At 29.9% G+C, this 14,769-nt stretch overlaps 1 protein-coding gene across 23 annotated transcripts in view; it reads right to left on the bottom strand.

Moving 5' to 3' along the window:
• Nucleotides 1-449: 449 nt before the first annotated feature.
• The window catches only part of LOC120773898 (TLD domain-containing protein 2), a 275,286-nt gene continuing 260,966 nt past the window's right edge, over nt 450-14,769 (bottom strand). For 22 of the 23 annotated variants that reach the window (XM_040103154.1, XM_040103078.1, XM_040103106.1 and 19 more), the window contains 4 exons: nt 6,410-6,531; nt 5,494-5,653; nt 5,254-5,423; nt 450-4,344 (listed from right to left, as the gene is read on the bottom strand). In XM_040103154.1, the coding sequence (XP_039959088.1) occupies nt 4,209-4,344; nt 5,254-5,423; nt 5,494-5,653; nt 6,410-6,531 (588 nt within the window). In that variant the 3' untranslated portion in view covers nt 450-4,208. Of the gene's footprint in view, nt 4,345-5,253; nt 5,424-5,493; nt 5,654-6,409; nt 6,532-11,385; nt 11,449-14,769 lie in introns of those variants that run through there. The other variant, XM_040103204.1, reaches the window with a different exon arrangement.

Below are 14,769 nucleotides of genomic sequence, written 5' to 3'. Positions count from 1 at the left end.
TCTGTATTGATAAACTTCATCTGCATATTAGAGTGGTTTTGGGAGAACATAATAGAGTGAGGGGGTTTTAGTACCGGTGTTCTCAAAATGGACATCTTAAAAGCCTCTGTGCGTCGCCAGACATCCATCCTAACTTAGATAGTTAGTTAGCTGATCACTACATTTGACAAATCACAAATAATGCTAATACTGAAAAATTGCTGATTAAATCAGGCTTCTGGTTTCAGTATGGGTTAAGGGGATATTGGCCATGCAAAATCTAAATCAACAATATTAATCATGGCAAGTGATTTTGTGCTCAACTAAGAGATAATTGCTTCATTGCTTAACCTGATTCAACTTCCTTTAACTCTTTAAATATTTTTTTCTTCGGAGATACAAAATTTATTTCATGGATTTCAAAAGAACCGTTTGAATTGGACAAAGCTTTCTTTTTTATATGACAAAAACTGAAACTTCAGAGGGCGTTTGTAAAGAAATCAACTTGGGAAATAACGGTAGGCGGTCCGCATATACCTACATACATATATAAATGAGGTTTATCTATTTATAGTTTTTACATTTTCAAAGTGATAAGCGGTTGTTTAAAAAATTCTGTTGTACAAAAAAAGTTCATGTTTTTTCTCGACCTTACATGCAGAATACATTGCATTCAAGACCTTTTAATACTGATTAAGACTTCTAGCAAAAACTTGGAAGTTTTTAGTCGGAAGGATAATAACCCAAAAAATCTCCATGAGAGGAGAGAGCACGAATTAGAAATAAGAAAAGTGTAGACATAATTTTTATTTAGATATGAAGAGCCAATAAAAATTTGTAAGTCAAAAAATTTGTTGCAAAAAATCAATAAAATTTATAATATTATAATTGCATTTCGTTTGCATCCAAATTTTTCTGAGTCTATTCCGATAATTTCCGTATTGAATGCACCTTGTGCGTTCAAATAATTATAATTATAATAATTTCTGACTCAAAATTCTTATACCTCACTGTGATCAGTGATCAGTGCGCCTAAAAGTATGCTAATATATTAACTGATCTTCATGGGAAGAAATAAGACTGAACAGTTAAGCAGTCAGCAAAGCTTAAACAAACAAATTTATATAGTTTTTTTTTAACTCGATAATAGAAGAAGCCGGGAATCAACTCTTGAAGGACGGCATGTAAACTAAGAATACATATTGAGAGCCATATTTAACTCGTCACACGAATCCGTTAGTTAGTGGACGAGTTCTTCATGCGAACGATATATCAGATGAGGTTTACCAGAAAGTTATCAAATGCCACATTTGAAAAACTTTTAATTTTTTAAAATCACAAAATTCAAAACAGTTGAAGTAAGTTGAGTTACGGTATCAAAGAGCTAAATTACAACTTGTTCAATTTTCAGTTAATTACAGCACAGCTTCTGCATACAGTGATTACACAGTTGACTGTTTCAGATACAAATATTTAAACATGGAAGATAATAAAAAAATATATTTTTGCAGTGTGACACTTGAAATGATGAATAAGATGGATTTGTAGCACATTCAGCACAGTATTCAGCTATCATTTCTTTAAGCTGAATAAGCGTTGATTTTCAAATCTCTAATAGCACGACTTCAAATGAGGTTTTCAGGGGCTTCGGCTGCTTGGCACTTTACTCAGTTTAATTTTCTTTAGCTGAATGGCTGCCGAAAGCCAAGTTATGGTTTTAGAGTATAAATACTGAATTCTGTCGAATATACTTTAAACAATATTTTAAAAATCTAAATATTTTCTGTGCTGTAAGCTGTCTGCTTTTTCTACTCGGGGTTCTTTTCAATAAAATACTTTAAATCATATCTGTTTGTATTAGGGTGGGCTAAAAAAAGACGTTTAATTTTATCTAAGGAAAAAAATTAAAATTTTTGTCCCACCCTAGTATGCATGTAAGTTTGTAAAAATTTTCTTGCTTTTCCCCAACATACTAACCGAAATTGAATTGAAATTCTAACAACCAAAGAGAACGAAATGAAAGATATTGTGTTTATTTGTTTGTATCTGTTTTTGTTTGTAAATAATGTATTTTTGAAAATTTCCTTTATGCTCGTTCACATAATAATTGCCATATATTTATATATATATGTATGTACATATGAACTCTTGATTTGCGTTTTATTTGTTTGTTTTCAACGCTTCTTTTTGTATAATTATATTAAAATTTTCATAATTATTAAATTGAATATTTTCAATTACTTTAGGTCCATTATGCATGAAAATTACTATCCTTTTAAAACAATATAAATTAATTTTCTGAATTAAAAAATAAACAAACAAAAATACGCGACTTCAATGCTCTATGGTTGCACGTTAATAACAATGAAATAAACGCTACAGTTATGGTCATAATAATAAGAATTAGTTTAATTATTTAATTAAGTGTAAATTACTCATTCTATTAAAAACTTAAGTGTAATTATGACGCAATCAATGCGTTTTTTAACAGCTAGCTAGCTCACAATATTTATGTGTGTGTATATATATTTTTCGTTTTTTTTTTTTAATAAATTTTTTTTTGTTATTACAACATTTAAAATTAAATTTATGAAATTCTTAAATTGTCAACAAAAATCAAACCATGAAGCAAGTGCTTGCTTCTCAAAGCGCTACAGAAGTGGTGTGGTTGGTGGCGATAAGTATCTTGTAGGTGTGTATATTTGCAGCATAGGGCCTGTGGCCCGAAAGCAACAGCATGACAGGCGTTGGTGTAAATGCTACACATACATACACATGTATGTCTATATAAGCATTTTTAAATAAATTTATAATTTTAAATTTTTACAACTGCTAAATTATTTAAGTTACGTTACGTTACGCCAAGTCAGGTTACATTATATTATGTCACATTAAGTTGCGTTACGTTACGATAAATTTTGTTTACGTTACGTTATGTCACATTAAGTTACGTTACGTTACGATAATTAATTTTTTTTAACCATAATCAATACATATGTATATTTCTTTAAAATTAGTATATGCGTATTACTGATTTTTTACGGTACTTTTTACTGCGCATACTAACTGTAACATTTTATGTTATATACATATATACCTTTCAAAACCCAACAATTTTTTTACTCAATTTACTCAATCATTATGCTAATATAAAGTAAGAGAAGAAGTTGTTTTTGTTTCGTTATAAGCCATTTTTTATAGGCGCTTTTCACACTTTTATTCCACAAAGTTACTACTTTTCAATTATAATTTTTGAACGCACAATTCTACAAAATCTACTGCGCTACAAAGTATGCAACAATATTACGTTTAAATACATTTTTTAATTAAATAGCCGTACTTTTCTAATGAATAATTGCACTACGAGCTGCTGCCTCCCGAAAGTAGCGCTAAACCACATGCTGTGCCAGCGAAATAGCTTCCGACTCGCTTTGCCAAACAGTTTAGTTACTTTCAGGAGGCTTTCTCACGAAATACTGCAACTTAAAGTGTCTTTCGAAAAGTCGACTTTTACATTTTTGTTGTAGCATTAATACATAATAACTTAAATAAAGCAATGACACAGCATTTGTGTGAGTGTGTGTGTAGCGCATTTGCACAAAATTATGCTTAGCGCTTATGGTTGTATGTATGTAAATGTGTATGTGTGTTTAGTTTATATGCTTTCTTCACTACTCTGGCGCTTTTGCTGTTTTTTGTGTTGTGTTTTTTTACTCAAATGACACTTTTAAGGCTGACATTTGACGCCAAGTTGCATGTGTGTTTTCAAAATGTGCTGCGCGCGCATGAATATGCGTCAGCCGTATGTATAAAAATAATAATAACAATTCTTGCCTTTCGTTCTAAATGATTTGCTTAATAGCGCTTAATGTTTAATTATTATAATATGATTAACTTAATTTAATAGTTTTAATTATAAATTTCTTTTGCTTTTGCTTTTGCTTTAGCTTTTGTTGTTGCAGACGTGTTGTTTCTGCTTTCGCCGCAGCGTACCACAGGTTGGCGCTGGTCGCGCCACCACTTTCTTGTTGTTGTTTTTGAAACACTTCAACTTTATGGGGCTTTGAGAAGTTTCGCTTCGCTTGCATTTGTTGTTTTTCCTAAATTGGTTGTTACACAAAGTTAAATATGTTTGCTCTCTTGTTTTCTTTGATAGTTTTCTTTTCTCCACTAATTATAAAATAGTTTAGCTTTCGTAATAATTTTCTGTTTGCTTTCACTACAAAATCTTAAACAAATGCCCAGCATTCGAGTGTTTTGATAACGAAGTCTTCTTGCGGTGCTAGTGGCTCATTGCCGTATGTGCTGCAGGATTGTGATCGCCCTTGGTTGAGGTCACCGTCTAGCCATAGACCAAAGCGACCGCTGAAAAAAGAGTGAGAAAACGGAGTTAGTTTTAAAGAGAGATATGTGAGATATGTGAGAAATATAAAAAATTATTTGAAACTAAAAAAATAGGATTTGGAAAAAAATAGATTCGCTGCAAAGGGTTAAGGCATCAAACCAAGTCGAGTATTTTCGCCTTAAAACATATTTTTTCACAAGATGGATTTCGATAATCAGATTTGTGGTCGGTCGAGACCTTAAAATATCATTTCAAAAATATTTTGACATCTACAACAAACAATGAGTTTAAAAAACTATTCTTACACTTGAAAGTAATTTAAAACAACTCACACATAAAAAAGTGCTAAATAGTACAACTTTTGAGGCACAACCTTTTATTTAGAGAGCTAAAAAAGCATAGCCATTTTATTTCCATTTTTCAAGAAACGATTGGAGTTGAAAATTATGTAAAGATTTTAAGAACAAAAAGTTTTTTTTTATTAAATTTTCATAGGCACTTTTCATACACAATAAAATTTGAAAAATATGTTTTTATTCTTAAGAATTATAAATATTATTATTTATGTTAGAAAATTTTAATTTATATTAAAGAAAATATTGATGAAAATAAAAAATACAATCGCAAAAAAAGAACAGTAAAGATAAAAATAAAATTTATTCAAAGAACATGAAGAAATATTTAAAACCAATAAAGCAAAAATTAATAATTCCGCATATTATAAAAACTACAAAAAAAAAATTGTTTTAGAATTTTTCCTCCTGCTTACTTCGCTTTCTACTGAGCATTAATGCGCTTAATATTGAATTATTATTATTTTTTTTAAGAGAAATGCTATACTTCAAAAAAATTACTCAAAACGTATATATATTTAACACCTGTGAAAATTAATTGAAATAACTAAATATAAATGTGATTGATGAACTTACTCTCCAGCACCGATCGACAAGCTCTCCATATTGCCCTTAATGAAATATAAATTCTCGCCGGTCCAATGGAACACTTTAAAGCTGGGATTAAATTTGTATAACAGCGATTCGCCGGTGCCGTAGAAGTGATCGGACACGTGCAGGGAGCAGGACGTTAAAGCGCCAAAGACCTAAAAAACCAAATTTAATTTTGCGAAAATTATTTTGAGGCCTGAAAATATAAAGGCAATTTGTACTCACATTATTATCTGTATCTTGTATGACAATTAGTATGGGACTTTCGAGTTTCTGCATCTTTCGGTAGAGCGAATTCAGCGAGAAGCCATGCTGGGAGGTGCTGAATATCAATGACCACGAATAGCCTTCGGCGCGTGCGGGTAGGTGTCCACAAAGTTTTTCACTAAACGTGCGCAAAGAAACAACAACAACAATTAAAATAAATTACAAATTACTTAAACGTTGTGTCATGATACCAAATGGCACCGTTTTCTGTGACTTAAAATACTCTTAATTACATTTCTTTAATGACATTGAGCTTAAAAACGACTGAAATACGTTTTATGCATAATTATTAGCATATACATATATATTTTTATAATTAACACTCAAATCATTATGTAAATCAAGTGAGCTTTCAATAAAGGCCTGCCTGTATGTAGATATGTATGTGTGCTGGTTGCAAATTTTCGTCACAAAAAAATTTTAAATTACGGTTTTAATTACTTTTTTTTTTGCAAGAAACATGCGCCGTTAATTGCATGTTTTGAAGATTAAATCATCTTTGAATTATCAAATGAGTTAGATAATTAAAAATTCCATTATCATATACCTACATATGTGGGTCTGTTTATGTACGTTTATATGTATGTATAAAGTAGAAATCGGCTTCAGAACTATTTCAATAATGCTTTAAAAAATTAACTAAACTATTTTTCTCTGTGTAATATATGGCCACACGGTCATTATCTCAGAAGAGAATGCAAGCAATTCAAAAATTTTATTAGTTATCAAGAACAGTAGTCTAATATATTTTTTTTATAAAAACTTAATTAAAATTCAAAATTTACTCCAAGAACCACACTTGGCCACATTTTTTCCATAAATTCCTCTGTTCATAGCTTAAATTGTGTTAAACAAAAATTCCTTAACCACTTACCGATGCTCTTCTGTGAGAATTTCTGTTGTGCCAATTAAATCTGGTATGGGGAAGTCCAAGTCAAAGGAACCGGTTGCAAATAATGAAGCCTTGCGATAATCATCTGTGCTCATAGACAGCACCTGTACCGAAAAAATTAAAGAAAAGCAGTTAGTAAATTCTCAATTGTTATTGTACAGCGTAGCATTGTAAGTGTGTTTGTGGGGTTTGAGGAAGAAAGTAGTAAACATAACCTAGCAAAACAAATATGCAAGTACAATTACATCGTCAATCAATCAATCAAACCAAATCAATTCAGTTTAATTAATTAATTAATTAAGTGAAGCCATTTGCTGTAAGTTTACGAATATCACAAATATAACGGTGTAAGAAGTCGTGGCTAATAAATACTGCGTGATATATTGCATATATGTACATATATGTGAATATACTTGTAGGAACTACGATTCACTTGCTGGTGACGGTGAAATCACAAAATTACAACACAAATAAACTTTACTTAAAAGGTGAAAAGTAATTATGTGTTGGATAAGGTGAATTATTATATAATAATTAAAATTGTAGACTACATAATAGTAGTTACAACTGAAAAATACTTATAACTTATTTGAAATAAGTAAATAATTAAAAATATTGAATTTCTTTTTGAATGAAAAAACGTAAGTTTTGAAATTTTTTTCATTTTAATTAATGTAATATATTTATATATGTACATATATAATAAAAAGCGAAAATTATTAACCAAAATTTTTAAGCTAAACTTTTGTTTAAAACTACTGTAAATCCTGTAATTATGAGTTGGCAAAAATAATTAAAAAAACTTGAAAAATATTTTTAAATAAGATTAGAAGAAAACAATTACATTCAAAAATATTAAAAAAAAGAAATTAATTGAAAACAGCGAAAAATAGTTAATAATGTGTTAAAATATATATTGAAAGCTAAATATATTACGAAAATAAAATTTATTGAAAAAACAATCCGCTTTATGTCATTAAAATTTCAGAAAAAAATAAATTAATTAAAAATGATAAAAGCAAAAACTTAAAAAATAATAACAATTAAAAGTCTTAGATTTGGACTCTTCTCTTTTAATAAAAAAAAAAGTTATAAAAAACTTTAAACAAAAATAAATTTAAGAAATTTTAAAAAAATGAAAGATTAAAAACCTTAACAAAAAAATCGAAAGTCTAAATTTTCTTCATACATTTTTTTTAAATATTGAAAAATAACTCAGTTTATAACAATAAAACCTTTTGCATAATTATCATTATTTTGTTTTGTTAGCGCTTGGTGCAAAAAAAAATATTGTTAACTGTGCCATTTAGTGCTGTCCTATGTGAAAGCTTTAAGAAAAAGTATTCCCATTCGGTACAATGAACGATTTTACATACATATATGTATATATACTTAGCTTCGTGTGCACGTGTACATATGTATATAAGTATTTAGCACAAAATTACATACAAATTGGTTTAATGATTTTTCTCTGCGTTGGTGCTATTAAAAACGGGCAAAACCTGAGCGCAGTGCATAAAATTCGATTAAATATTATATTTAGCTTATATGTGCACATGGAACTGTTAAATAACTAGATATAAAATAAATATGTATATATGTAAATAATCACTGAGAAAGTAAAATCCTAAATAATGTAAGAAATGCAGCGCATACTCATTATAAACACACAAATAATGTAGATATGTAACTAAATGAATTAAGTTTTACATAATGCCACTGATAACGGTTATTCGCCGCAAACCGTGTAGTATTTATCTGTATAAATATAATTAAATTTGATTTCATATTGCTTTTATAATTTTCACATGCGACGAAACACGTGAAAATGAGGCAAATAATTGCCGCCGATTTATTGATTAAAGTTAAAGTATATTTACACTAAAATATTGATAAAAAAATAATTTCTAAGTGGTAGTTACAATGTAGTTGAAAACGTTATAAAACATAACTTGAGTGCCAAAGAATTAGTGAACGACTTATTTTTAGCTGAAAAATTTGTAAACAAAAGTGGAAGTGATTTTGATAGTAAACTTGCTTCCAAGCAGTGTTCTATAACAATGATATAATCAATTGTTTAATTGTTTATGTATATAATTATGCCTGCAAGTGATACTAAAAATAGTTGGCATTAAGCCAAGTACTTGAATCACCTAAACAAAATATATTTTCTACGCACTCAAGTGCCATCCATTATTTGAATTATTCCCTTGCATTTCATAATGCGCTCAGGTGGCAAAAATTATAAAAAAAAAACTTGCAATTGAACAGTCTTAAATGTTTATATACATCTTATTCGCAGGATTAAAGTTGTCAAGCGCGCTAAAGTCAAAATTTATGTAATTTTCCTTTGTTTATTGAATTTAATTGAAAATATTTACTTTGCTTTATTGATAGCACTGTTCGTAGAAAATTTATTTACAGCGTAGTCAACAAGTGTTACTCACGACAAAAAAAAAGAATATATATATATAATATATTGAACAGCTGTTTGTAAAAGTTGACCAAACAAATGAATTTAAATTCATAGCAGTTACACAGATTGATCGAGCAATTCAAATAATCGATAACAGTTCGATAACTTACATGCAATTATGTAACTTGGTGAACTAAAGAGTAAACAAAATCTCGCTCCAATTTTTGTAGAAAAATGTGGAATATGAGACTTTTATCACTTTTCGAGAAATGTGTCTAAAGGAGGTTATTCGATTTTTAGCCCAACAATGGCAATTGAAACAACTTTCAATTCCAAATGCATATTAAATAGAAATCTTTCACAAAATTTTATTTTTCACATATTTTGGAACAGTGTTGCCAAATATCGAATGAATTTGAGTGGCGCAAAATATTGAAAAATAACTGTCACACTTAAAATCTTACGAAAACTGTTCGTGAGAATTAAAATTCAAAATATTTTTATGTGGCCACTATTTTTATAAAACTATCAAAAAATAAAATAACCAAAACTGAGCAAAATATGAAAAAGTGACAAACATAGATACATAGACAAGGATATATTTTAAAATAGAGTTACAACATATCCGAAAAGGTACAACTGGTCAAAATTTTACAAAATGCGCACATAACGAAAGTCGTTTAGAAATGCTCGGCGAATTTATGAAAGCATAAATTTGCATCTGTTTTAGAAAAGAGATAGGAATTTAAAAAATTCTTCTGTTAAATGTTGGAGAAGTATGTTTTTAAAGATTTGCTGGCTAAAAATAACAGTATATCATTTGCTGTGCTGTAGACGACGAATAGTATTTTTATTTTTAGCGAAAAATTAAATAAGTGTTTAAATTTTGTGTTCTATATTTGACATAAATGCAATGAGATAATCGCAAAACTAATGAGAAAAGTAATTAGTGGTTAGATATTTGCATTATATTAGCTCATTCTAGTTGTCTAATGTGTAATTGCAAATTGGGTGAACTTGACGCAAGAAAACTAATATGTAGCAAGAGCGGTGTTACACAATATACAAGTCAAATAATTCGTAAATACATGGATGTGGGGCAAAAATTTTAGCTTAATATAAAATCTTTATTACAAAAAATTACCTCTTATTTATATCATTAATAATTTTAATTTTTTGATTTATAAATTTAAAATAGAACTCACTACCGTTACCCACAAACACTTATTTTTATTTACCGCGCATAGAAACTGAACAATTTGCAAGCCACAGGTAAGCCTCTTGTTTACCATATAATCACGTATTTATATAAAATTTGTTATTTATCTAGCTACATATGTTGAAGAGAAAATGCCACCCTCTTATAATTTCATAACAGCGTAAGTCCGTAAATCGATAATAATCTACTTTTAGCGAGGACGCATTTATGAATAGGCAGCAATAAAGCAAAAAATTACATTTGGTAATGAGTGACGCATTTATGAATAGGCAGCAATAAAGCAAAAAATTACATTTGGTAATGAGTGATTTTGACCCAAAATAGCCGTGGACTTTGCGCAAAAACATTGTAGTATACTTTATCTATTCGATGCTGATAGCAACAGTGAACTGCTGGTGACAATAACAATTGGAAGAAATCGCTATAGAAACACGAATTTTTGTCATCAATGTTACTAACTTGGAACAAAATGCCATAAAGTTAAATTTATACTATTTTTATTAGCGAAAAATCAATTATATGCTCGTCATATTTGAGTTCATTTCACCTGTTTTTGATGGCAATTCGTCACACAGCGAATGATGTCAATTGAGCACCAAGTTTCGCACAGACATACATACTATATATTTTTATTAATTATTCGAGCTAAGCGCGGTTGCTACTTGATTTTGATAAGCATTGTTTAAATGAGAAATTTCTATATATTTACTACGATATACATACATATATAATTTTTGCTGCTTATGAACTATCAACGTGTTACCAGCTCAAGTAAAAGCCGTTAGCGCAGAGCTGGAATTGTTTCTGAGCCACTGATAGTTACGACAAACAGTTAGACATTTTTAATTCTGATAACCAATTGCTGGCCCCGCTTCTGACCTAAAAAAGGGGAAATCAGCTCGTGTAGGAAATGTGTGAAGCTGCTACAACAATGACAAAAATATTTAACCTAGCTTCTGATCTACTTGAATTAATTTGAAATCTGCGAGTTGACATTTTACGTTAACAAGTGAAAAATTCAAAAAAATTCAAAAAATGATTAAAACCAATTTGCTGTTGGTTTCGCGTTTTGTCAACTCTTTTGTTTAAAAGCACAATGGAGAACACAATCAACAGCAATGATTCACAAATACTTTGCTTGAAATGTGCTCGCGTGTTCCAGAGCACGTTTTACACTACGTGCAACCATTTATTTCCACCGCAATCACAATTTTGCATAGCCTACATACATATCTCTAGCAAACAATAGTATAATTCAATCAAAATAGTTTTCATTTTCACAAAAAGCACTCGAATACTCGAACTAATAATGAGCACACTCACATCGCTGCTGCGACGCCGCCAGGAGAGCAGGCTTCTGCGCCTTTCCGTATAACGCGTGAGAAACGAACCTTTCACCATGTTGTTAACACTTCGAATGACAATTTGTTTATTGAACTGACTAGCCTAAGTAGCGGCTATTTAAATAAAGCACAGTTATTTTTACCATTTTGTTTTCGCCAAGTGCAAAAATCGTTATCTAATGGAAATGCCGCGGGGAGGTACAGAGATAGTGGATGAAAGGTGCAACGGAGTAGTTAAGGGTGCGAACTCGGCGGCTTGGACATTTTTATTATCGGCGAAATATAGTTACATATATATGTACATACATACATATATAATTGAAATTATGTTTGTTTGCTATATTTCAATATTTCACAATGTCTCTGTTGACACTTTGTAGTGGGTTAACTCCACTCAAATCAAGATTTTGGACATTACTTGCGATAAGCGCCGTTCAATTGGCTATAAAATTCAAAATAATTGAGATTCGCACGCGATCAGTGGCATTCAAAGTAAACAGAGTAGAGTGGGGAAAGTGACGGAGTAGTGAAGTTTATATATTTATATGTATGTATGTATTTATATATAAAGCGCAAGAAATGTGGTTATCAGCATTTAAGACAAGGACAAACTGATGGTACCAGGGTGACGATTGGCGCCGCCAATATGGAAAGACAGTTGCAGGTTTGTTTTTATTATTATACTTTTAGGTTTTCAATGACGATAGTTGTTTATAGTAAAATCTTTAAGGTTCGCACCGACGATTGAACGAACTGATGAGTATTGATTAATAGTGAGATTGACTTAGTTTTTGGCGACTACTTCGCAAACTTCATAAAATAAATATGAAATTATTGCGTGGTTTTTATAAAATAAATTGACGTTCTTACTATTTTATTTTTGCCTCAGACTTAAAAAATCGTATTGTTTTTGGCAAAAAAAGTCGGCAATTCCAAAAGTGAAGTGGACTGATTATTCATATAATGCGCAAAACATACTAAATCTGATCAGCACTGATGGCTCGAACAACGTGCAGCATGTGACGTAGTTCAGATTCAAATTACGCTTGGTAAAAAAAGTATTCAAAGTAGCAACGATGAGATCAGCGCAATAAAATAGCAGTGCACAAGCGATTTAATATACTTTATAACCGTTATCTGTTTCGCATGTGTTTGCGCAATTCTCATATAAACCAACGCATGTGCTTGAATAAAGCTAATAAATTAAAAATTTCAACGTCGAAATTGTTTTCGATATTTTCTGCAAACAAAAAATGATAATATTTCAACAAGCAATAAATAAATAAACAAACTGTAATCAATAGTTAAGCCGTTAGTGTCCAAAAGCCCTGAATTATTGTTATTCCTATTTTGCTAAAAGCGATTGAAGCGGTCAATGCACCTACACTTGCGAACGCCGCTGGCAATCAGGGTCAAATATTATTGCGATTTTGCCATAATTGAATTGTGGTGGTGTAAACAAGGCATTATACGCATTGAAGACTTATGTGTACCTATGGCAACTGATGACAGCGCCACAGAAGCCATTCAAATTGAGATTGATGGCCGCATTACTGCTGCAATAGGGTGAGGCTTTATACAAATATAGATGCCGTTAATTACATATTGGTATTTTATACGCTTTTTGTAAAGAAATATAATGAGTATTTCGCGTTCGCTTTGTTTATCACTTGAAAGCGAGCCCTTGGGTAAACACTATTTGAATTGGCAGGGTTCAATATACTGTTATTTGCGCGCAAAATTGACATAAATAACATCTCAATTGCATTTTAAAAAGTCCTGGACATTTCAAGAGAATGAAATATGGATGATAACTAGTTTCTGAGTAATGTCATGATAAGAACACTTTAAGTTTGCACACAAAAAACACACATACGTACATGCATATGTATATATTTATTGTATTTAATAATAATAAAATAAAATTTATCTAACAGGCCACTTTAAGTTGTAATTATAGTTTTAGTAAATTTTAAATAACAATTGAGTTAAACAATCAGTAGTAAATCAACTCCCAGTCAGCTGTGCACATCGCTTGTCTTTAGTGACTATGGTTTGCGACCAGACTTTGTTGGGTTACATACCATATTAATTATGAAAAGGAAGCGACCGTCTTTAACAAAGTAATAGCGGGATTTTGTAACCAGTCTCTAGTCTTTATTTGAGGCATTTTGAGGTAAAGTCTCAATAAGTGACTAGTTACTATTCACTAAACAGTCTCTAGCGTTAGTCTCAAAATATTGCCTCAAATTTGAGACCTGATAGTTAGCAGGTCACAAAACTAAAAGGAACTCATGTCTGCCATTATGAATAAACTGAATAGAGATCATCATAAATATTAATGGATTGCCGTCTTTTTATATTTTGTAAGCAACTCAAACACGAAAACGTTAAAAATAAATTAATTTTACATAAATTTAGTAAATATTATGAAACAAAGTATTTTTATTTTTATTGATAATTGTGTTTTTTGACCATGTTATAGAAAATTTAATATTTTTTATCAACATATTTATTTTCATTCAAGTGTAAAAACAACTCTGAATAATGAAATGTTATAGATTTTGTGACTGTCACTTACAGAACAGAAAAATCGTCTCAAGTCTCAAAAATTGTCTCTAACTTAAAATCTCAAATTTAGAGACTTGAGACTGTATCACAGTATAGAATCGCACGGTAAATCTATCATTACCAAGAGTGCGAATTTTCAGTACATTTTTATTATATTAAAATCTCAACACATCGCTTAAGAAAATGTATAACAAATATTTTTATTTAAACTATTTAAAGTTGAGGCACTGCGAAGGGTGTGACATCTACGACAAACTAATTAACAGTTTCTGCGTTAATTATGCATTTTTCACTATGCTTTTCACTGCCTTGCAATGTTCAAATGGACTACACGACATGTGTGAAATTTTTTTGTTTGTGAAGGGGTGTGATCTGACACATTGTGTTTGAGTGTTAAATATACAATATATAAATATGTATTTATACTTAACATTGAGATAGGTAAGAATTAAAAAAATAAGAAAAAAATAAATAAATTAGCAAATTTAATTTTTAAAATTAATAAACAGCAGACTTTTTTGAAACTTCGTGTGATTTTATAGGAAGGTATTAACGATTATATAATTTCAAAATCGTAATACTGTACTAAGAATTGAGTTAACCGTAGTAATTAAAAGTGATAATTATTTTTGATAATTGGGAAAGCAGAAATTTTTAACATTTTTATTTAAAATATATTTTCTATAACTTTTTTCCATTTTTTAAAAAATATAATAAAAATATTTTTTTTTTCAAATATTCATTTCTTTAATTTTGTTTACAACAAGAAAACAACAACAAACTCTTTACTTTT

This window comes from Bactrocera tryoni, chromosome 1, assembly GCF_016617805.1.
Source record: "Bactrocera tryoni isolate S06 chromosome 1, CSIRO_BtryS06_freeze2, whole genome shotgun sequence".
Lineage (NCBI taxonomy): Eukaryota > Metazoa > Arthropoda > Insecta > Diptera > Tephritidae > Bactrocera > Bactrocera tryoni.
The sequence above is the reverse complement of the archived record's forward strand: the minus strand, read 5'-3'. Positions and strand labels throughout refer to the sequence as shown.